The sequence below is a fragment of the Protopterus annectens genome, chromosome 6.part1 (genome assembly GCF_019279795.1).
Source record: "Protopterus annectens isolate FY-2018-M chromosome 6.part1, PAN1.0, whole genome shotgun sequence".
Classification (NCBI taxonomy): Eukaryota; Metazoa; Chordata; order Ceratodontiformes; family Protopteridae; genus Protopterus; species Protopterus annectens.
In genome coordinates this window covers 118458400-118484098 of record NC_056738.1, presented here as the reverse complement: position 1 = coordinate 118484098, position 25699 = coordinate 118458400, and the positions used below count along the sequence as shown (strand labels likewise).

The 25699-nt window shown below is 39.4% G+C and overlaps 1 protein-coding gene across 1 annotated transcript in view; it reads right to left on the bottom strand.

The window, feature by feature from the left end:
- Positions 1-25699, bottom strand: part of LOC122805262 (dynein axonemal heavy chain 11-like) — a 4596980-nt gene that overhangs the window by 2907547 nt on the left and 1663734 nt on the right. The window contains exon 37 of the mRNA XM_044075350.1: positions 6874-7006. Coding sequence (XP_043931285.1) covers positions 6874-7006 — 133 coding nt within the window. The remainder of the gene's footprint in view (positions 1-6873; positions 7007-25699) is intronic.

The following is a 25699-nucleotide window of genomic DNA, read 5'->3' as shown; positions in this document are numbered from 1 at the left end:
AGTCACATTTTGAGAGGGCGACAAGGCAGACTTTTCCCAATTTATCATGATCCCTAGCTGAGTGCATTGCTGGATGATTGAATTCCTGGCTTGCAGAAGTAGGTGCCTGGTGGTGGTGGTCAGGATCCAATCATCCAAGTATGGAAACACTTGGAATCCAAGACGTATCAAGTGAGCTGTCACTATCGCCATGCATTTGGTGAACACTCTGGGGGCTGTAATGAGACCAAAGGGCAAAGCACAAAATTGGTAATGACTGGCTCCCAGCTGGAAGTGTAAATGACTCCTTGATGCTCTATCCATTTTTATGTGGTAGTACGCATCTTGGAGGTCTATGGAGCACATCCCATTGTCTTTCCCTAACAGAGGGAGTATAGACTGCAGTGTTACCATTTGGAACTTGGACTTCTTCACTGATTCATTTAATTTGCTGAGGTGCAAAATGGGTCCTGTTCATTTTGGCACTAAAAAGAATCCAGAGTAAGTTCCAAATCCTATATGGCCTGCAGGGATGGTTTGGATGACTCTCTTTTGAAGCAACTTTGAACTTCTATTGTTGCTTGATCTCTGTGATTGGGTGGAACATCTGGGATTTTCTTGGTGATATGGGGTGGGAAAGAGAAGGGTATGGAGTAGCCTCTGGTAATTATTCTTTGTACCCACTTGTCTTGGGTGATGTGCCAGGCTTCTGAATACAAATATAAGTGACCACCAACTGGCAACAGAGAAGCACAGTTGGACCCCACTTCACGAGCGCTGATAGGGACATCCACGAAAGGAATAGCAGCCACCCTGGTTTTGCGGGCCCCCCTGCCTCTAGAGTGACGTCTACCATTAGTTACTCCTCCTCTGCCACTGAAGGAGGAATCACCCTGTGCATCCAGGAAAAATCTCTGGGATTTCTTGAACCACATTTTCCCATCTCTTTGACCCTTAGGGTATGGTCTAGAAGGGATGGAAAAACATACTCCCATGGCAGAGAGAGTTTTCCCTTCCTGCTCTCACCTGGTGAGTGCATCTTCTACCTTTGGTCCAAACAAAGAGGAACCATCAAAGAGGGCATTGGTAAAAGTAGATCTGAAGACCTCTGCAAAGTTACATAAATGCTTACAGGAGTGTCTCCTAAGGGAAACTCCTGAACCCGCTGCCCTACTCGCTCCATCTGCTGCATAGGATATCAGCCTCATGGAGGAGTTAACAATGGAGTTTAAGGTGGACAACTGAGCAGTAACCTTCTCAGGGACTCCTTCAGCTAATGTACCTTGGAGAGTATCTCCTAGCTCCTATAGGAGATCTCTTGGAAGCTTAGTAAAATGGGTGAGGTAATTCAACAATCTGAGTGTAAATGCCACTGAAGAGAAGATACGCTTCCCATATCTATCCATCATTCGAGACTCCTTGTTCAGTGGATGAAGAAGTCTCCACTAGTTCCTTCTTTGTGGCTGCTGCCCCCACCATGGCATCTACAGGCAAACCTTTGGTCAAAAAATCTTTCTCTTTGGGGACTGAAAGAAAGTTGTTGGGCCTTCTGGGGACTGGTTCCATGCCATCAGGAGTTTCCCACACCTTTCGAATAACTAGGTCCAAGAGCTCATCGAAAGGTGGAGACACCCAAGAGGCTGAAGGTTGAGACCAAAAAGCCTTCAGGTACACTGACTCCTCATCAGAAGGGGTGACAGTGGGCCAGCTGCCTCTCTGTTTCAGGATCTCTAAGATATCTGCAAAGGATATATCATGAGAGGTGACCCGTCTGACTCCTCAAGGTCAGTATCCGAGGTGATGGACTTATCAGAGGAGTCTACATGCTTCCTCTTGCAAGTTCTCTTCCGAGGGGGCTCCTCAGAAGGGTATTCTGGGGAGGCCTCAAAAGACTGGGGGCCACCCAATGGGGGCTCTTGAGGCTGTGGGTCTCTGCTGCCAAAATACAGAGATGGTGCTGAGACAGAGGTCGGAGCTTGAGGGATAAGAGCATCCATACCCTTGTGCAGAGCTGAAGACCTAGACAGCACACTCCTCATCATCCCGAATGCATATCTCTCTGGCTCCGAGGACAGTTCCAGTTCTGAGGAAATGGAAGTAGCCCTTGGCTACAAAGCGATCAGCTCTGAGATGGATGTAGGATCTGAGCTCAGTCTACCCGATGCACTGAGAAGTAGGCTCAGAACTGAAGAGGTTCGGGTCCAAGCATCCCTGTCGGGGCCAACTGGTGAACTTTGGCTCCTAGACACCAAGGACGGCGCCAAAGGTGTTGGAGTGGAACTTGGCTCTGAGATAGACACAAGAGGTGCTGGAACCGAGGGTTCCACAACAAGTGGCACTGATAGCTTTGGCTCCGAAGGACCAACATAGCTCGGAGGAGGAACAGCAACAGGGAGTAGGGTCTTAGATGGCTCTGGAACTGACTGGGTTAGAGCCAGCAACAAGTTTGGTAACGCCGACGACTTCAAGAGTCTGAGCACTACTCTCTCTACATCCTCTTCAGATAGGCTCTTGGAGGATCTGGACAATAAGGTAGGTGGTCTAGATCTCTGCAAAATAGGAGATCTTAGAGTTGGGGAGACCGGCAATAACTCTCTAGACAGGCTCTGAGGTAAATTTTCAGTGGTCTGCTCCGGAAAACTTGGGGTCGACACTGGAGTGTCGATATCAGTAACCTCAACTGGTTCCAAAGGCAGTGGAGCCAAAGAGGTAGAAGGTTTGTCCAATTTCGATATTTTTTGAGGAGGTCCAGATAAAATAGTAGGTGTGGGAGAATGTCTCTTGGCCGACTTGACCTTCTCTTTCTTTGAAGGAGGAGATCTGGAGTGTAAGGATGTAGAGCTGGCTTAATCCTCCTCAAAGGAAGGCTTAAAGAGACCTTTCAGAATCAGTTTGTTCTTCCTTTCTTGGAAAACTCAGGAACTGAAAGATTGACAGAAAGAACATGTTTCCTGAAGATGTATGGCACCGAGACAGTAAACACAATTACTATGTCTGCCAGTTCTTAACATTTTTTGGGAGCATTTAAGACATTTTTTAAAACCTGAAGGTTTATGATCCTTAGACATGTTTACTCAAACAGAAACACTAGGGAAAGCAGAAAGGAGTGGACTAGGTCCTCTAATTTAAATGGGCCTAGCCCTGCTGAGAAAACAACACCAGAAAAAGGTTAATAGAGGACTAGGTCCTCTAACTTAAACGGACCTAGCAGTAAACAAAGAAGAAGCTAAGCCAAGAAGAAAAGCTACCAAAAATTGTAAACTCTCATCAACAGGCTAATTACTACTTAATAAGAATAGTAAAAGCACTGCACACAGCTATCAATAAGAATACTATTCTAGTGAAAATACAATATTAGAAAAGGTCCTAACTCAAACACAGACCTACGCTAATGAGAGTAAATATATCAAAAAACTAGCACACAGGTAAGGGATACCACTAACATGCAAAAACACACTACTATTTTCTACCTATAATAACTACAACTAAGCTATATAAACTAAGCTAATACTATATGCCAAAATTATCACTATGAACAATAATAATGTAGAAAAAATCCAACTTAGCCACGGCCAAGAAAAAAGTACTTCTGAACTCGTAGATGTGGCAAATGAGATCTGGGGATTCTTACTAGTGCACTATGGGATGTTTACCATGCCACAAGCCAATTGAGAGACTTCGAGCTTTGTTATCAGACGAGTTGGAGCCGAGGATCGACTCTGAACTCATATGTAAGAATGAAGGCGAGATAGGACTACATAACATCATTAATTACAGTAAAAAAAAAAAAAAAAAAAAGGAGACATATGCATTACACAGTGGCTGATCATATGTAGTTCACTAATGAATGAAAAAATAAATAAATGTAGGTGCTCAGAAACACTCAAATGAGATAATGGCAATGAAGCTTTTTGAATGCTAAATGCCAAAAGCTTGATAACAGCAATCTGTGGAAGTTATGAACCCACAGGGGAACATTTCTATTGTAGCTCATGTCCCTGTATATTTAAATAATCCTATCTGATGGCAGTGCAAAGTGGAAACACTCTTACTGGTTTGTATACTGTTTTGCGATTTAAAGAAATTTTAAAAATTATTCTGGTATGCAGACATCTGTCTATCCACTGTATGCCCACACCACATATAGTGGCTGCAGCTAGGTCTGTTGGCATACAGAAATAAAATTCTGACTATGACCCAGGTGACTCTCAAGTTTGAGTAGAAGCTCAGACATCTGTTGGAACTGGCCTGGGGAACAGTGAAGAATGATGAGACATTGCTCACTTGCTTCTCTTGGTGTGGAGGGAATGGGGGATATTCTGGTGTGAGCATGGTCATTCTTGTAATGCAGACTGAGGTTTAGAATGGCAGCCAGCTGAAGCTTCCGGATAGATTTGGGAGGCATTGTCATTCTGGGAGGTGGGCAGTGTCACTCTTAGTCCATGCCTAACTACAGTCAGTGTTCTATGAATAAAGCTTAGAGGCAGGACCTCTACAACCTTCAAAATTAGTACCCAGGTGAATGGTTACGGCAGCTTCCTGGACCTTCACCTTTCCATGATACTTGCTTTGCCAGATTGTGCCAGGACCAAAAATGTTAGCCAGAGAAGTAACCAGTTAATCATCTCAGGATGTGCAGATATAGTGGCAAAGTGACATATGTGGTACTCCAAGTTACAACAGATGATTGAGTCCAACTAAATGTTATTAACAGATTCCAAGAAAATGGCATATTTTTTATGTATTAAATTTACTTTCCATACCACTAATTGACTATCAGCTGCCACAGCTTCTCTCCTCTCCTCTTCAACCAGGTCTACTGGACTTGCCTTAGCGTCCCACTGGCTCAAGCCAGGATTGGTGAGGAGATTGAGAACATTGGTACAGCATCATATTGATGCCAGGGGATGTGCCATTCCTCTTCCACCCTGCAGTAACCTTGCGAGCGCTACTACTGCATCCTACAGGAGGTGCATGTGCTCTTCCAAAACTGTGCAACCTCTCGACCAAGTGATAGACACTTCTTGCAGCATGGAGCTCACCTGCCTCTCAATACTGCTACTGCAGTGAACATAGGCATCTCCCGCCAGAATGGACAAGCCAGCATCAGCTACGCACTTTCACCTTCCCCCAATTTGGTCTCTCTAGTGTCCGTGTAGCTAGATGAACATGGGTCATCTAAGGGTTATTAAGGGATTTATCCCTCTGCACCACAAGGCCAGACATCTGTATTGTATGTTTCTTAACTAACACACATCATTTCTTAAAATCATGAGCAAACCGACAAAATCAAAGTAACCTGTTGTTCTCAAAATGCATTTCCTCAGTAGTTGATTACCTTGGCTATCTTTCTGCTATTTAAGTTTGCATTCTCAGTTTTCATTTTAAGGAAGATCTCTTCCAAAAAAATGTCCTCCAAAGCCATAACATGTTTCACCCTCACTGATTAGTCTACAGGAAGTTCTGCTTCCTAACTGATGTACTGATATTGCCCATCATTATGTCAGCAAGAGGGAGAAAAAGGCCTACATAGAGAGGTTTTTCAGATTGAGGTAATTTAACTTGTATTTCTTGTCTAATTTTCAGTTTTAATGTTAGTTACACTTTGTTGGTTAATATAGTCTTGAAATAGGGTTGTCATCTTTTCAAATGCCCAAAGTGGGACATTTTTGGTACAAACGTCAGGTTTTGCAGGGTGAAATATATCCATGGCCAGTACAAAGGACAGAACTTCACTTTTTTGCCTAAATAAAAGCTTATTATTCTAGCATTTTAGTTGCTTATTCTGTTTCTTATAACATTTAGGTGTTTCGGATACAGAATAACTGTTTTATGCAACTATTACATAAAATATAGAAAATAATTTTGCCCTAAAATCTCAGGACATTTGCCATTTTTACAATTTTTTTGCAGGACACAACTGCCCAAAGAGGGACTGTCCCTCACAAAGTGGGACAGGTGGTAACCCTATCTTCAAACCCACATGCATTATGTGTTCCTTTAATGTGAAAACAAATGTGAAGACTGCTTCTGTTTCACTGTCACATAGGCACATCATGTGCAGCACAGTCAATAACTCTTAATTGTTTCTGATTTTGCCTAATGTAACTGAAACTTACCTTTCATCTGTCCACAGTTTTTGCAGAATGCCCTTGATTTTGTCTTTTAATTTTACCCTGTCCAACCCTTGTAAAACTTTTGATTTTCTAGTAAAATCACTGAGGATTATTCAGACACCAATGCTAGATATTATAGTTTCATACTTCATAGTTCTTTTTTGCCCAGAAAATGCATGCTAATACAAAACCTGTTCCATTAATAAATGGTCAATGTGTACTCAGCCCATGTGCAGCATTAACATATTTACTTACAGAGAAAAGAAACCCAGCCTACTACTGCAAGAAGTGCAGGAAATATCTTACTTTGCATCATCAAAGTGACAACCATGATGATGCAAAGCCAGAAAGTACTGCCCTTGTAAGTCTGTGGAAGCAGGACTTAACAGTAAAATGAAAAAGAATATCCAGTAAGTTGAATTTGCAGAGAAGGAAGCCATCCTGTCATCCTAGAAGAAAGAGAAAGACTACAATTATGTGCAGAAAATGGTTGCACATGATCTTTAAACTACACAAGTGCAAGCACAAGCAAGAAAATTGTGTCCTCTTAAGTGCTAGCAACTTAACAAAGTGAGTAAACATTAGTATAAAAAATGCAGTAAGGTGCCCCATTTACTTTTATAAGCATATACCCACAGAATTGCTAGTGTTTCCAGATTTTTAGTGTTTAAATCTTATCTTCCCAAACCAGTGACATATTTACTGCAGAGATTTGTTTTATTATATAAAATTATTTAACTTTACTATATTATCCTTCTACAAAGAATGCAAAACTTACCATCTTTCCATTCTCTTGTGGCAGGATGAAGAAAACCAAAAAGCTCATCTGTAGTTACAGCCTTCGGGTTTATGTCATTCCATGCTGGCTTCAATTTCATATTAGTGTAAGTCCTATGCAGAGCCTGCAAAATCTAAAAACAGATAAGCACACTGCAGTTTAATGTAAAAAAGTAAACTATAGTCTTCATAACTATTTGGACATTGACTTCATTCTCTACTTTTCTGCATAACAAAGATCTTAACTAATAATATACATAACTAATATATATACAGAAATACACCTGTAAAATTAAATGACCGAGTTCAAAAAACATGCCTGCAATAAACACATTGTCATTGTAATAGAAATACACAGTGAAATATATTTCTGTAAAAAATAAAAACAATGGAGACAGATAAGAACTGTTCATTCCAACCACTGTCTCCATCTGCCTGTCTAATAAAGAATACCACACTTGATTTCCAAATTCTTATTGTATTATATACTAACTGCTCCCTATGATTATCTCATGCCTTCATGGGTACTTTCAAAATATTTCTCTCCATGACCTCCGTTCTTGGAAACAAGATTTCACTAGCTTTTCTGTAAATAAATGCCTTTGCTTACCTCCACTATTTTATCTACTGATATCAGCCTATTATGACAAAATATTTGTTTTTGAAAATATAGGACATTTGTGTTCCCTTTTTATACCACTGAAATGTTTTAAATTTTAATACCTTTTAGTTTTATCGCATCTTTTTTTAACAATTTAATATAACCAAAATTAAACGTTATGTACTCACCATAACTAGGCATCTGTGTTGTCCATTTTCATTCTTCCTCAACATATAGGTTTAGATCCGATCCTTGGATCTAACTTGGCTGTATACCCTAGACTTCGGATCCAACTCTCAAGCTCCTCCTTCTACCCATAATGTCTTATTCCATACCCAATATCTCAGACTGAGTTTGTTGCCATAAGGACACTATAGCTAGACAGAGACAGGAATAGCTGACAGAAAAAGAAATGTCTCAAACCCGGAACTGTAAGTTCCAAAAACAGTCCAACAGGATTCTTCAGAAGATTTAAGGATGGAGAATGGATTGGCGGGAAGTTGAGGAAGATTAAAAATGGATAGCACAGATGCCTAGTTATGCCAAGTACATAACTTTTAGATCTGATGCTGTCCTTTTCATTCTTCCTCTCCTCAACACATGGAATAGAGTTCCCAGCTACATTGACCTTGGGTGGCCCTCACAGAAGGATATTCTGGGGTACCACCAAGACAAAGGCAGCTCTATTTCTGGATATAATATCCAATTTGTAATGAGTAACAAAGATATGAGCATTGGACCATGTGGCTGCTGCACAAATATCATCAATAGATTTTCTTGACCAAAAAGCAGATGAAGCTGCCATTAATCTAGTTGAAGTCTTGGGTGGTTTTGGTAGGGGAATGTGTTGTTGAGAATAGATCCAAGAAATACAATCAGTGATCCATTTAGCTAGAGTAACTTTAGAAACTGGGTAACACAATCTTTTTGGTGAAAAGAAAACAAATAGCTGATCTGATTTTCTGACATACTTTGTCCTGTGAAGATAAAAATGCAACTGTCTGTGTACACCAAGGAGATGAAGCATGTTTTTTCCTTTATTTGAAAAATTTGGGAAGATGACTGATAAATGAATGAATTGGTTAATGTTAGTTTCAGAAGCTACATTAGATAAAAAAAGAAGGGTTTGTCCATAAGATAACCATATCTTTATTGAAAATAATGCAAGGGGTCTTGGAAGAAAGATCCTGGAGTTCAGAGATCCTCTTTGTAGAAGTAATAGCTACTAAGAAGACTGTTTTCAATGAAAGTAATTTTAAATCAGTTTTAGCTGAAGGTTCAAAGGGTTTCTGAGTTAAACCGTATAGCACAGCGGTCAGGTCTCAGGGAGATGAAGAGTCCTTATTGGTGCGCTAAGAAGAAAAATGCCTTTTAGAAAAGCTTTGCATAATTTGGAAGAAGCCAGGGAATAATTTTTGTCTCCTGTATGAAAATTAGAGATGGCTGCTAATTGTAGCTTGATCATAGAAAAACTATCTCCTTCTTTAAAAAGAATTGCCAAAAATTCCAGTACTGCACAAAACAGGGCAGAAAAAGGATCAGCCTCATTTTTCAAGGCCCAAAGGGAAAATCTTTTCCACTTGCTCTTATAAACTTTCTTAGTAGAGTCTTTTTGCGAGGATAAAATAATAGTACATACTGGGAAAGAGCCTGAGCTGTCTAACCATAACTGGAAGTGGAGAAACCTTACTGTTAGCTTGAGGTCTTGAATATTGGGATGTCTGATTCCTGAGGGGTGTGAGAGGAGATCCAGAAACAGTTCCAGTATCTATGGAGGATAATGAGGATGTGACCACAGGAAGGGGAACCATACCTGTCGAGGCCAGAAAGGGCCAATGAGGATGACTCAGCTCTTCAGCCTGCTTTCTGGAGAAATTTGGGAATCAAGGGAAGAGGGGAATAAACATAAAGAAGATCAGAGGGCCAAACGTGGACTAGAGCATTCCTCGATGACTCCCCCTGAGGGGGGATAAGAGAAAAGTACCTGCTGCACTTGTTGTGGGAGGAGGCAATGAGGTCACAGCAAGGTTAGCCCCATCGATGAAAATTTTCTTCTGCCACAGACTGTTTGACAGACTACTCATGCAGCATCAAAATGGACTTGCACAATTTGTTTGCTGACATGTTGGTTTTCCCCAGTATGTGCTTTGTAACTAGAAAGCAGTCTGAAAAGATCACCCACTCCCACACTCTCATGGCCTCTCTGCAGAAGAGGTAAGATAGAGTTCCTTCTTGTTTATTAATGTACCAGACAACAGACACATCGTTGGTCTGAATCACAATAGCCCCTAGAGGAAGAGCATTTTGAAAAGCCTATAGTGCTAACAGGACTGGTCTCACCTCTAGTGCATTGATATGCAGACTGTTAGGAGTGGCTCGTGCTATTGGACTGCAGGACTGCAGCCCCCCCCCCCAGCTGTAAAATGTAAAGAACAGAAAACTAGCTGCAAGTCCTGCAAGTCTTGTGCGTGTGTGCTTTCCTATTCCAACTGCCATCTAACCAGTCTGGATTACAAAAAGAAGGCAATCAGTGTAGATGCCCCAGAAGTCTATGTGGTTACAAATCACAAACTGCAAGGAGAACAGACTGAAATGTCTGCAGTCTACATAACAACATATTCACTCCTGGCACTCCCGGCTCGTATTTGATGCATTCTTATTGGCTCCCCGCATGCCCGGCATGCATGGACTGACTGCTGCTGCAAGGGAGTAATGGTGGCTCCGGATACCTCGGACTGACTGCTGCTGCTGCAAAGGAGTAATGGTGTGTGTGTGTGTGTGTGTGTGTGTGTGTGTGTGTGTGTGTGTGTGTGTGTGTGTGTGTGTGTCTAATGCCCCAATCGAATATTCCTGGTGGCTAAAGTTATTCAGGCTCAAACCCTGTACCTTGGATACAGGTAGCAAGATCCTGAATTCCCTACCCACCACCACTGCATATTTTTGCCTCATATGTTTGTTCTGAATCTGATGACATGCATTTGAATTTCAGACTTCATATTCTTTAGGAAATACATGGTAACACTACACAAAACCTTTTATTCTAGCAATTTTCTAAGTTTATAAGATCAATATTGGAAAATTGTCCCTATTTTGGGGGCTGTATTCCCCCATTGTGGCTTTGTCCATGTTTTTTGTGCTAAGAGGTTGAGAACTATGGTGAGAACTGAATTCACTAAATATGTTTTGGGGCTGTATTCCCCCATTATTGGCTTTTTCAGGTGTTTTGTGCTAAGAGACTGAGAGCTATGGTGATAACTGAATTCACTAAATGATAGCCATTTAAGTTTCAGTCTTTGTGTCTTTCAAGAAACAGCTTATATGGCATAGTGGTATGTTGCTCTGACCTTAGTGCATAGGGTCCTGGATTAAAGACTTGGCAGTGAAATGCATGGTGGTAATATAACATTTTATTTCCAGATTTCTTGTGTTGCAAAGTTGAAAGATACTGTTAAGTATCCAATGGATTTTACAAGGAGCTGAGAGCTTGAAGAGAAGTTTAGTGCTGCTTATGGTGAGTCTACTTGTATTATTAATAACACAACAGGTAGTGTACTTGCTTTTGATGCAGAAGACTGTGGGTTTGTGTGTATTTAGAAAGGGTAAATCTATTAAGAATTTTCTTGAGACTGGCAACAATATTTCCCTACCACTGAGCTTTAGGAAACATGGCACATATAAATGTGGCTCCTGTCCACAATGCCCACACATTTTGCAAGGTGAGAGTTTAATGGTTAACCGTCAGATGATTAGACCTAATTTTCATTGTAATTGCAACACTAAAGGCATTGTTTATGTGGCTCAGTGTAGTGTGTGCCCCAAATTTTATGTGGGGAAAACACAAAGATGCTTTAGGGATCACATGTATGAACACTCCTTGGACATTAGACAACACAAAAAAGCTAATGCCTTGGCAAAACATATAGAACAGTTTTCTGATCACAATTTCTTATTTTTTGCAATAGAGCAGGTATGCCCAAACCTTTGGGGTGAGCCGTGGAAAGATCTTGGAGTTAAAAGAATTGCTTTGGTAAATTAAGTTACAAGTGCATATTTGCCCAGGGTTAAATGATTATTGTAGTATAAGTTGTGTTTTAAAGCTTAGGCCTTATTTGGTTTAGATTTAACTGTGAACATTTCTATTATAAAAAAAAGGGGGTGGTCATTGAAGGATTGCATTGTGTTTAACTTTCTAAAGTATGTTTTTTTTAAGTAACAATTGATTAATTGGTCAGGTGGTATTTTTTGTAACTATTTAAGTTACCTTTCTGTATGCTTGAGTAGATTCTGATGAAGTCTTTAACTATAAGCTGATGAAAGCACTTAATCTACTGGTGAATAAAAGGAAGAATTTTATTTTGGTGTGGACCTGCTGTGTACAGTTGGAATGTTTCATTTCTAACTGAATTCACTAAATGATAGCCATTTAAGTTTCAGTCTTCATGTCTTTCAATAAACAGCTTATATGGCATAGTGGTATGTTGCTCTGACCTTAGTGCATAGGTCCTGGGTTCAAGAATTGGCAGTGAAATGCATGGTGGTAATATAACATTTTATTCTAGCAACTTTCCAAGATTATGCAAGCAACATTTAAAATGTATCTCTGGTTTTTAGGCTTTTGTCTCCCTCTAATAAATGTTGTCTTTTTCCAGATTTCTTGTGCTGCAAAGTTGAAAGATAGAGTTAAGTATCGAGTGGATTTTACATGGAGCTGAGAGCTTGAAGAGAAGTTTAGTGCTGCTTGTGGTGAGTCTGTTTGTATTGTTAATAACGCAATGGGTAGTGTACTTGCTTTTGATGCAGAAGGCTGTGGGTTCTACTCGCACATTATGTAGATGCATTGCTGATGCATTGCTGATGCTGTACTGTGTTGTACTTTTAAAGGGGGTGGATGCTGTAGTCCCGAGAATGTCCTCTTTGGTGGAAATACCGAATAACTATGAACCTGTTATCAGTTTGCCATCCATTCCCTATTGCAATATTACTAGCTTAGCTTTTTTTAATGTAAAATAGGCAATTTATTCCTCAAGGGCAGTAGGCACTTTATTTGTAGATGAAACAATGAAATATAAAGTTGTTTGCTAGCAGCAACCTCTTCATTAGTTACAGATCTCTTTAATGTGGAATTATTTAGATGACTTTTACTTTTACAGAGATTGTGCATATTTACTAATACTGGTAGATTGTAGAAGTTTGAGTAGAATTTTATGATGGAAATGTTCTGAATTTTGCAGTTTTGTCATTATTGGTGCATGCATTTTGTTTTATTGTTTACTGGAAAAATGTTCAAAATAATACAATTAAAACGCCCTCTAACAACTGTACTGTATTATACAAGGAATGTAATTCAATACAAATCAGGAAGGTGTTTATTGATTATCTGATCAGCTCAGGTACGCCCCCTCCCAGTTCCTGATTGGATGTGTTCAATTAGAAACCAATTAACTCAACTGCCTAAAAGCGCAAACTTTTTTTGTTACTGAATATTTTCACTGAGTCTGAATGCTACTGAAAGTGATCAAGCCAGATTGAAGCAATCACTTCTCTTAGATCTTCGTTTTTTTTGGGGGGGGTTACTTATAGTCCACACCTAGGGAGCTAAGTCTATCGTGTAGGATTTCTGCCGCACAATTCTCCCTGAACTATACCTCTCAAGTGTCCAGATTTTCACAGAATTAATAGATTTTTGCTTCTTATTTTTGGTTTGCTCCTCATAAAATTTGTGGTTTTCTGGCAAATCATTTAGGATTGAAGTCACTTAATGACAGACATTGAGTTTCAGACTTCACACCCTTCAGAAAAATGCATGCTAAAGCAAGACCTGTTATTCTATCAACTAAGTTTATACAAGAGCAACTTTTAATACTGTTTGTTTGTTCCCCCAATATATTTCACCTTGTCCAGATTTCCTGCATTAAGAGGTTGAGAGGTATGCGCAAATAACTTACTTTATAGAATTAGATATATCCGAACCTCTCAATTGTCCCAGATTTTGGCTCAAAACGTTGCTCTCCTCCTAATAATCCCTCCGCAAAATGGCAATTTTGGAAGAAACGTGGAGGGTTTACAATTAATAAATAACTGTAATGAGCAGAGTTATAGATTACTTTTACTTTGGAAATGTAGGTAGATTCTCTTTTGTCTGCTGCTCAAACAATACTAATATTAAAAAGTGTCCCTTTTTTGACAGGTTCCCAGCTGTATTGTGTGGCGATTTTATATTTTTGCATCGCATTTTTGGTCTGTTTTACATAAAATTGTGATTTTCTTGCAAATTAGTGGCAAATGATTAAAGATTGAAGTTAGAAAATAATGACTGACATTTGAGTTTCAGATTCCATACCCTTCAGAAAATTCATACTAATGCAAGACCTATCTTTCTAAGTCTATAAGAGCAATATTTAAAAATTGGATAACAAACCAAACAAACCACAAACTGACAAACAGGATAGCCAGTGCTCCAGATAAACTTGAATATAATGTTAATGAAACCAAAAAGAGCAACTAGGCTGATGCAGAGTCACAAGTATAGATGAAAAGGCAAAATTTTCAGGTTAAAATCCAACTTTAATTCCACTGCAGGTCAGAAAGCGCTTTCTTCATGAGTTAATCTGGAAAATATATGCAATGCACATATAAACGAAATGTATAAAAAAAACAAAATGACAAATAAAAAATACATATAAAACTCTCCACATGAACACTCAAGATACTAATAATAAATATGTATATATAAAATATATATGTCAAAGAAATATGTTTCAAAGGGGTAAAACATATATATTTCATCATTTATTATAAAATCTACAAACATTCCTCCATTTGTTTAACATGGGTTTAATAGAGGCTCTTCATTTGAGACTAAACCCCTATCTGCTCTCAATCTAACTATCCACATACTCTCCTTGCTCTCAGTATGGTTCCTGATGTCACCTCCTCGTATACTGGGTTTAATATTCTCAAGAGCTCTAAATAAAAATAATGTTCAGGACCTGCTTGGGCTACGTGCTTAGCTAAGGCATTGTGAGATGAGTGAAGCCTTCTAATGTGGTAATGTCTCTCTATCTGTCTTTAAAAAACGATGATTGGTTTGCCCAACAAAATGCATCACATATCTGGTACACTGCCAAATAAACTATATGAGTAGTATCATAGCTACAGCTAGCTACACATTGAATGAAGTTAGTGTGCATGTCAGGAAAAAAAATGGGCTGGGGGTCAGAGAATTACAATAATTACAGCGTCCCACATGGTTTTGTGTGTTCAAGAGGCTTTGACCGTTCATCCCTTTTGAATAGCATAGCATTCTCCTTAAATTCAATTTATTCCTATATAAAAAGGGTTTAGTCCCCACAAGTTTGCCAATGGTGTCATCAGTACAGAGAATAGGCCAGTGTTTCGTAATAATATTCTTGATTGCTGGACAATCAGTACTATATGGTAAAGAAACCCTTACATGAGTTGATCTATCATCTCTACCATTGTCTATTGTAGTGGATCCACCAGTAATAACTGGTCCAAAATAAGGGGCTGCTCTGTTCAGTCTAAGTTTATTGACATCCAAGAGGTTGGACTCAATCTCTTGTGAGCTATAGCCCCGTTCTTCTAGCCTTATCTTGAGGTCACTCACTTCCATTAGGAAGCCTTCTTCTGTGGCATTTAGCCTAGAGGTTCTCATCCCCTGGCCTCTAATGATGTTTTTAAAAATATGCTGTGGCTCTTGAGAATATTAAACCCAGTATACGAGGAGGTGACATCAGGAACCATACTGAGAGCAAGGAGAGTATGTGGATAGTTAGATTGAGAGCAGATAGGGGTTTAGGTCTCAATGAGAGAGCCTCTATTAAACCCATGTTAAACAAACGGAGGAATGTTTGTAGATTTTATAATAAATGATGAAATATATATGTTTTTACCCCTTGAAACATATTTCTTTTGACATATATATTTTTATATATACATATTTATTAGAGCATCTTGAGTGTTCATGGAGAGTTTTTATATGTATTTTTTATGTCTACTTTGTCATTTTATACATTTCAGCATGTTTATATGTGCATATATCTTTAAGCTTAGATTAACTCATGAATACGTAAACAAGAAGCAGCTTTTGATAGGCCATTAGGAGATGTTTTAACTGTATAAATGTAGCCTATGTACTTGAAGGTCTTTGTTACATGATCTGATGAAGCTCAAATGAATGAGTGAAAGCGCTTATCTGACCTGCAGTGGAATTAAAGTTGGATTTTAACCTGAAAATTTTGCCTTTTCATTTATACTTGTGACTCTGCATCAGCCTAGTTGCTCTTTTTGGTTTCATTAACAATATTTAAAAATTGTTCTTACTTTTGGGCCTTTGTCTCACTTCTGTTTATGGCTTTTTCCAGATTTCTTGCTCTGAGATTGAGAGGTATGACAAATATGTCAGGGCCATCACCATCAGCCAGAGACATTTCAAATTGTGACATACTTGTACCCCACTCCCCCATGTAGTGACTCTGTATGTGTCCAAACAAGGCAAGGAGCAGTTATGCAGTATAAGTGTGAAAGGTACGCCTCCATCCAAGATAGACAGAAGTACTACAGTGGCTTTTCATCTATCCTTGATTTTGCAGAATATTCTGGTTTTCTGTCATATTTTTATACTGTTGATTTATGCTTCTTATTATTCAGAAAATGCATGTTGCTGCAGTTTATCTTACTCTGTTTTTAAGTAGCAATGCTCTACTGACCATCAGGTAAGCTTGTCTGGGAATGTAAGATGCAAGTAAGCTTTAATAAGCATACTGTTAAAGAATTATCAACATTGAAAGCCTTTTTGTTGTTGCCATGCAGAGAATATTTACATAGCTAGATAACGTATAAGCCTTAGGTACTGAAATGCATATGACAGCATTTGCAATAAAGGACATGATTACAGTATTCTCAGAGTCTCATTACATTTGTTGGAGACTTGCAGTCATCTTTGCAGGCTTTACCTGTAAACTAAACAGAATGCCTATCTATCATGTGTGGCCCATAACCTGTGCAGTTTCTTGTCTGCTGTTCATTTTTTACTTTGATCATGTTTTCCCATGAAACAAGTAGATAGTTGTTAACAGATAGCACCGCAGAATGTCTTTTTTGGATTAGAAACATTTTTAAAAGTTGGGGTAATCGGTATCACAGACATTGCTACTTTCAGCATGTTACTTGGTACTTTTATAAAGCTGAATATAAATTATAATTAGAACTGCATTGCAAGGAGAAGTGGTTTGAGTTGAGTGCTGCTTGGTTTTTTATACTTTATTTCAACTGGCATTCCAGTAATGCATTTAAAAAGTACAACGAACATCCAGGTATGGTCAAAAAAGTTTTAATGGTAAACAGCAAATAGTTCAAAACAGTGGCACAAACACAAAATATCACTCTAGCGCCTTGGCTTCACATAATCCTTCAAGGAGTACATTCGTTATAAAAAAGCCTATACACGGATATCAAACACATATACGGAATGGAAGCTCTTAGCATATACTTGGATGATAATCCATTAGCACACTATGTTATGGAACTTATAATATTTAGTCTAGAAAACAATTTTTTTCTGTTTTGAAGATAAAGTTTACCATCAACTACAGGGTACAGCAATGGGTTCTTCATTTGCACCTATGTATGCTAATTTATTTATGGGTATGTTTGAAACAGAATACATTTACACAAACTCATTTTATAAAAAATATGTCAAGTTATAGTTTAGATTTATAGATGACTTGTTTTTTCTCTGTGAAGGTGGTATTAAATTTGTTCAAGATTTTATAATAGAATTACAACATAATATATTTTTTTATACAGTTTGATGGTTTACAATATGGTAACAGAATTTCATTTTTAGATATAGTATTAGAAGGGGTAGATGGAAAGGGAATAAATACTAATTTATATAGAAATTTTGGACTAGTCAATCTGTTTATGTTGGGTAATAGCTGTCACCCTAAACATACTCTTGATTCTCTACCATATGGAGAATTCTTGAGGATTTCAAGAATATGCACTAATAATTATTATTTTGAACAAGAGCTGCAGCGTACAGTGGATATGTTCATAAAAAAATTATGATGTACAGGTGATAGAGAAAAGTACTAAAAGAATGAAGAGAGAGAAAGATATGGAAACGCTATTAATACAGTATATAGAGCTTCTTCATATAGAGAGAAGATTGATATAACAGATGATAGTTTTTTGTAGTTATGACCTATAATATTTTAAGTGATAGTGTTAAACAAATTATTGGGCACTATTGGAATTTTTTGTATAGGTTTCATGAGTTATCAGGAGTGGTACAACAGAGTCCTGTTTTTTCATATAAGAAAGGAAAAAGTTTGAGGGACATGTTAGTGCACACTAAATTTGAAATTCCTAATGATATGATGCTGCAACAGATTCAATCTAAGGGGACTACACCATCTGGTAGCTGGACAGGGTGTCATTATATAGTACGAACTTTTCCAAAAATTAGCAATATTAAGTTTCAGATGGTAGGGGAATATCAGTGTACTACTGAAAGGGTGATTTATGCAATTAAATGTAGTTGTAATAAATATTATATAGGACAAACTAAATGAATGTTTAAAAAGAGACTATCAGAACACTTAAGAGATATAAGGCTAAGTAAAATAGAGAGCCCTTTAGCCCAACATTTTAAATTGTATCACAATGGCAATTTTGGAGATTTAAAAGCTACTATTTTAGAACAAGTACAGGGAGAAAGGGATAGTGATTATGTTAGAAAATTTTTGTTGTATAAAGAAACACTTTTTATTAAAAAGTATGGGACTTTGATTCCACAGGGTCTGAATACAGACTCCTGTAGGAAATGTGTTATTTAAACTTGTTGGATATGTATCTTTAATAAGAATTCACTTTTATAATGATGTAATTATGTAAGGGTGATATTAATTAATTGTTTAATTGTGTAATTGGAAACTGTGGGGTATAAATGATGTTTTTTTTTTATAATGAATGTACTCCTTGAAGGCTTATGTGAAGCCGAGGTGCTAGAGTGATATTTCATGTTTGTGCCACTGTTTTGAACTATTTTCTGTTTACCATTAAAACTTTTTTGACCATACCTGGATGCTCGTTGTGCTTAGAAACTTTTTTTTTGTTGTTTGGGCATTTAAAAAGTATGGATATTTTTTCATGCCTCACAACCTTTTGGTTTCCATCTAGATATTAAGTAAGCTGTCATATAGCCAATGCACTTGAAATATATTTTTTTTCTTCTCCACTTCATTTTGTCTTGATTGGACTCTCAAAGTCCCAGTTTTGTGGTTTTGAGCATAGGTCTGCCCCTTTCTAGTTGGCCACACCCTTCCCATTGGCCCCACCCATTCATCTGTCTCCTGCAGCCCCCTTTGATTTGAAGTCACCAGCCACCAATATAGATTGGTCTCTTGGGGGGATGAGGTGCCTTGAACTGTCCTTCCTAGAAAATGCCCCCACCCCAGGTGGGAGGGATCCACAGTCACTGTGGCCATTGGGGGTGGTAGAACAAAAGCTCATCCTAGGTGAATGTTGTACGACTTTATCCACCAGCTGATGTGATGTTTGAAAACAGGAGTAAGATCGACAGGAAAAGATAGGGGTTGTTGAAGAATAGACCATTGAACAGCTAGAGTAAATTGAAGAACATACACAGAACCATGCTGAGGGAAGCAATGCAATGGCTGCTGCCATGGATCCTAGTGTTTGAAGACCTGATCTGGCTGACAGAGATGGATGGGAGATAAGCAAATGGACCTGATACTTGAGAGTGGATATACAATGAATTGGTAGTGATGCTATCCGCGTTGTTGTGTTCAGATGTGTACCAATAAACCCCAGGCTCTGGACCGTTGTCAAGTTTGATTTAGCATAATTGATTGTTATCCCCAGTGATTGGCAAATATGGAACAAATAGTCCCTGGACTGATGGATCAGATGCTTGGAGGGGGAGATGAGGAATCAGTCATCCAGATATGGAAATATGTGTAATCCTTTGAGTCTCAGATGGGCAGCTATCACTGTCATACATATGGTAAACACCCTGGGGCTATGGTGAGTCCAAATGATAGGGCTCTGAATTGGTAATGACTGGCTCTCAACTGAAAGGGTAAATGTCTTCTGGATTGCCAATCATCCTTGAGAAGGAATGGTAGAAAGGACTGAACCGTGACCATTTGAAACTTCAACTTCTTTACATATTGATTCAATTTGCTGAGATCCAAAATTGGTCTGAGGTTCCCCATCTTTTTGGAAATTAAAACGAAACATGAGTAAGTTTCGAATCCTATTTGGTCTGGTGGGACCTCCTGGATGACTCTTTTCTCTAGCAGCTTTTGAATTTCTTGTGCTGCTGCTTTCCTTTGACTGGGTGGAACTTCGGGAAATTTCTTCCTTTTGTGAACGGGAAATTGGAAAAATGGAATGGAATAACCTCTGGATATTATTTTTAGCATCCAGGAATCTTCTGATTTATTTGTCCAGGCATGTGGGTGCAATGATAATCGTCCCGACTGCCTCCAGAGTTGGACAGCTGAGCAGCACTTCAGGAGCACTGGAAGGGTCTATCCAAAAAGGAATCATGGAAACCCTGGTTTTGCAGGCCTCCTCTGCCTCTAGGGTGACATCTCCCACTGGGAAATGGCAGCCAAATTCAAGAAATGAAAAGGCAATTCTCTGGAGAGTAAAAAAGCCTGACCCATGATCTTGAAGGCAGATGGACCCAGAGAAGCACTGATCAACTGCACTGGAGCAGAAGCTCCCAGTACAGGCAGGTCACAACTGCCCTTGGATCAATGCCTCGAGGATGGAGCTGGACCTGAACTGTCAAGGCTCTGAGGGGCAGGAATGGATCTGCCAACATCAGAGTTGATCCTGGCCCAATGAATTTGCTGCTGACACTTTGGCTCAGGGATCCATTTTGACCTGAAGGTATCAGAGCAGAACTAGTCAAGGATGCCATTGGAGTAGAAGATGAGATCTTTTTTCAGATCTTACTCCAAGAACCTCTCAGGGTTTTTGGGTCCTGGGACTCTGAAACAGTAGGACAGATTAGAGAAGGAGAGAGAATAGTATGAGACATTGTTAGCAGGCTCACAGATCCAATAGGGGACGGAGCCAGTATGACACCATCTGGATCTGAGTTCTGAGAAATATTCACATCATTCTATCCACATCTGCTTCTGCTAAACCTCTGGAGGACTTGGTGGATGTAGTGGATTGTGGCCTTGAATGTTTCTTTAGGGTTTGTAACAACAGAGAGCGTAGAGTAGGAGAAATTGGTTTGATCAGATACTCTGGCATGTGACTTCCATGAGAGGTATTAGGCTTTAGACCCAAGGATCTCAGATCCACAGCATGCACAGCTGGACTAGCCAATATTATTATTGGAGGCAAGGATTCTGGAACTGAAGAGTTTGGATCTGAAGACTGGATTTTTGGGTCTAATGATGTCAGATCCAAAGTTTTTCAAGTCTTATCAGACGGATCCAATGAAGTCCTAGGGGACTTCGGTGAGGAGCATTTTCTGTGCTCCGATGGAGAGCAGACTTAGTAACTTGGCAGGTGATTGAGCCCCAGAAGATGAAGTCAAAGTAGTAGGTAGAAGGCCTTTTAGAATCAGTTTGTTGTATTGGTCAGTCAGATCCCTAAGATTAAAGGTGTAACAGATACTTCAGTTAGTATCCAAGTGGCTGGCTCCAAGGCAATAAATGCACTGCTTGTGGGCTTCCAAATTTGGAATTTTATGCCCACAAGAAGTGCATTTCTTGAATCCTGTCAGTTTATCAGACATGGTAGGAATCACAGCAGATAATTTGGTACCAAACAGTACAGTAACCAAAGCACTGAAATAAAATAAATAAGTTTAAGCTTCTTTTTTTCTTTTTGTTGAAGGATAGAAAAATAGAACAAACAGGAAGAATTACCAACAATGGCAATCTACAGAAAATACCCTGATTACAGGGTAATACAGAGAGAGGGGGAGACAGAAACATTACCAGCTATGGTACAACAGAAATGACTATCCAATATAGATATGGCAGTGACAACCGAGACTATGAGGTAATCATGGCTAAACAGGCCCTAGGTGGGATGAATGATAATGGAGAGAGGCTGGCTGATGTGCAATAGAAAGCTTGGTCATAGGAGGAAGTTTCTTCTACAATAGAAGAATACACAAAGCAACTTAGGTATCACCAGATCGCTTGACAGAGAACCAGATTGACCACATATGCATCGAAAAGAAATTCCGGAGGTGTCTTCAGGATGTGTGTGTAAAAAGTGGTGCAGATATTGCTTCTGACCACCATCTTTTGATTGCCCCCTTTGAAGCTTAAACTGAAAAGGAACTGGAGAGAAAAGAGACCAACCAAAGACAATGTTATAATGTCAGTTTCTTAAAAGACACAGTAAAGCAAAATGAGTTTAAGATCACACACTAATAAATTCCAAATTTTGTTGGAGTTACTGGAGGAGGAGTTCAGAGATGAAAAGTGGCAAGGTGTGAAGACAGCAATCATGTTAACATGTCAGGAAATAGTGGGACCCAAAAATATATCCACAAGGAGTGGATCTCATTAGAGACAATGAAGAAGATAGAAGATTGAAGAAGGCAGAACTCAACAATAGCCTCACAAGAGCAGGAAAGGCCAAAGCACAAGAGAAATATTCAAATGCGCAAAGAGTAGTGAAGAAGTGTATCAAAACAGACAAGAGACAATATTTAGAATTACTGAAATCAGAAGCTAAGGAATCAGCCCATAAGGGAAACATGAAGGCTTTCTATAATGCCATAAAGACGCATTCTGGAAGATACAGCAAACCAGAAAGATCCGTAAAAGCTAAAGAAGGAAGGAAAACAGCAGATGAGGAAAAGCAAAAGAACAGATGGAGGGAATATTTTGAAGAGTTACTAAATAGGCCAACACCAGTAAACATGCCTGAGATACTACCAGCAGATCAATACCTGGGGTTGGGAGGGTGGCCTAATGGTTAAGGTGTTTGCCTTACAAACACAAAGTGCAGGGTATGAGTCTCACAAGGGATAATTGGCTAGGCTTAAAAATGACTCGCAAGGGCAGTTAGCTTAGTACTAACCTATGAACCTATGAACCTATAATGATTGACTGCAGTATGCCCACAAAACAGGAAATATACACAGCCATAAACCAGCTGAAAAATGGTAAGTCTGCTGGCCCAGACAGCATCCCAGCAGAGGCACTAAAAGCTGACACAGAGACCAGCTTAGAGATGCTCCACCCCCTTTCTGTAAGATTTGGGAAAAAGAACAAGTTCAAACAGATTGGAAGGAGAGCTCCCTCATTAAACTTCCCAAAAAACGCGACCTACCAGGAAAGATCTTCAACAGAGTACACTTGAACAGAATAAGAGATGTGGTTGATCCCCAGCTCTGAGACCAATAAGCCATTTTTAATAAGGACAGATCCTGCACAGACTAAATTGCAACACTGCACATCATCCTGGAGCAGTCACTGGAGTGGAACTCACCCCTCTATATGAACTTCACCGACTAAGAGAAGGCCTTCAACAGTGCAGACAGGCAGACTCTGTGGAAGATGCTGAGACACTATGGGGTACCCAAGAAGCTTATTAACATGATTAGGAACTCATATGAGGGGATGACATGCAGTGTTATTCATGGCAGACAGCTTACAGATGCCTTCAAGGTGCAAACAAGAGTGAGGCAAGGATCCCTGTTGTCGCCTTTCCTGTTCCTCCTTGCAATGGACTGGATAATAAAGACATCCACTGCCTAGAAATGGAATGGCATCCAGTAGAAACCCTAGACTCAACTAGATGATCTTGATTTCACCAGTGATCTGGCCCTCCTGTCCCACACCTATCAACAGATGAAGGAAAAGATAAGGACTGTGGCAGAGGATTCTGCTCGATTAGACCTCAACATTCATAGACAAAAGAGCAAGGTATTAAAGGTTAACAACACATCTCCAATTACTCTAGAAAGTGAGGGACTGGAGGAAGTGGATAGACTTTCATATCTGGGTAGCATAGTTAACAGACTTGGAGGCACCGATGTAGATGTTAGAAACTGGGTTGAAAAAGCAAGAGTGGCTTACCAGCAACTACAGAAGGTCTGGAGACCTGCTAACCTCGCAATACAGATCAAGACTAGAATCTTTACCACCATGGTAAAGACAGTCCTGTACTATGGAGCTGAAACCTGGAAGACCACAGCTACCACAATGAGAAGGGTACAGACATTTGTCAACATGTGTCTGAGGAAGATCCTCCTCATCCATTGGCCAGCTTTGAAGTCAAACACAGCAAAGCCTGTAGAAGTGGAGATAATCCTGAAATGCTGGCGATTGATCATGCACACCCTGAAGAAGCCAACATCCAGCACAACAAGACAAGCTCTCACTTGGAATCCTCAAGGAAAAAGAAAGAGAGGCAGGCCAAGGAATACATGGTGGCCTGACCTGGAAGTGGACATGAAGAGAATGGATCATTCTTGGGGACAACTGAAAAGACTGGCCCAGGACTGGGAAGGCTAGAGACTGCTCATAGGTGGCCTATACCCCACATGGGGCCAAAGGCATAAATAGTAGAAAAAAAATAACACCTGAGAAAGCTAAGAGGGATGATAAAAAATATCAAAAGGAGATAATTTGCAGGAAACATTTTTGAGAAAAATAAAGAAATAACTCACAATAACTAACTAACTTTCACTTGGGAGAGGAACCTGCATCGGAATATGATGGCAGCAAATGAGATCTAAGGTATGGGGATGTACTAAGGCGTTGTGGGTAGAGGGAGGAGCTTGAGAGTTGGATCCAGAGTCTAGAGCATGTGGCCAAGTCAGATCTGAACCCATGCATTGAGGAAAAATGAAAAGGACAACATCAGATCAAGTATCTGTATATATATCTCATTCTTTTTTGTTCCTTTTTTCATGAATAGGCATACTGAAATCAGTTAATTTATGTTCTCATTGTTTTTACTTAAACCCTGTGTCATCTTTTTTGCCTTTCACTGAATTGCCTTCCTTGAGATATATCCACTGTTTTCTAAGTGAGACCTCAACAGTGACTTGCAAAGTAACCTCAACACCTACCCTTCATCATTGTTATGCATTTTTAACTGATGCTGACCTTTCCTATTCACCTCAGCATCATGCTTTCCACTTCAGAGTTAGAGCACACTGCATGCATGCAACTTTGTGATAAGTCTTCTCTACACTCCTTTACCAGGATCTGCTATGAAATGCTGACTTCCTTAAAGTCAACAGTGCCTAATGATCTTTGTAAACACCCATATACAATGTATTATATTTCTGTATTGTACTTCTCGTGGAGCTTTTCTCCCTGGGCCTCCACTGAAAATGGGTCCTTGACCCAGTGGACTTTCCTGGTCAACAAATGTCAATGTTGTTGTTGTGTCTTTCGGCTTTTCCCGGTTAAGGGTCACCACAGCAGAACTCCGGTCCACTAATGATTGGCAGTAGATTTTTACATGCTGAGTTGCCAGCCCTGACACACAACCTTCAACGAAGGTACGCCCATTCATGCATGTCTCCACACAGAAGATGCTCTAGCTGAGAACAGAACAGGACAACGTCTTACTATGAGGCGACAATGCTACCGTAGCACCACCACCACAGTATGGTCAACAAAATAATAAATAAAGGATGAAAAAATGCCCAAAATTCAGAAAGGAAAAACATTCATTTTAATTTGTTGCAAGTGGTAAGTCCCCTACTACACCCCATACTTAAATATACCAAATAGTTGCACCAACTCAAACAGGGGAGAAGTCTCCCAAAACAAGTGAATCACTGCAAGAACACATTTAGAAACTGCATCAGCAATGATTTCCTATGGGAAACTGCATTTGGTGTTATGCCATTCACCCTTTTTTTAATGTGCTACATATCTTTGAGCAGTTTCACCTCAGGTATGTGTAAGGAAGCCCCTTTCACATGTGTACAAATCAATATTTCTCATCCCATCAAATCATTTTCCTAGGTTTTTAAGCCTTAAGTCCAAGCAACTTTCTAAAACATACACCCAATTTATATTGATTCCGCCACAGTTTTATTTTATTTTTATTTGTGCTTACCAACTTTTACTGTAAAAAGGTTAGAATTTTTTACCTCACTAACATCACTGACCTCTAGACCACTGGAGCCATCATCCCATTCATTCTCCCACCACTGTCACCACAGTGA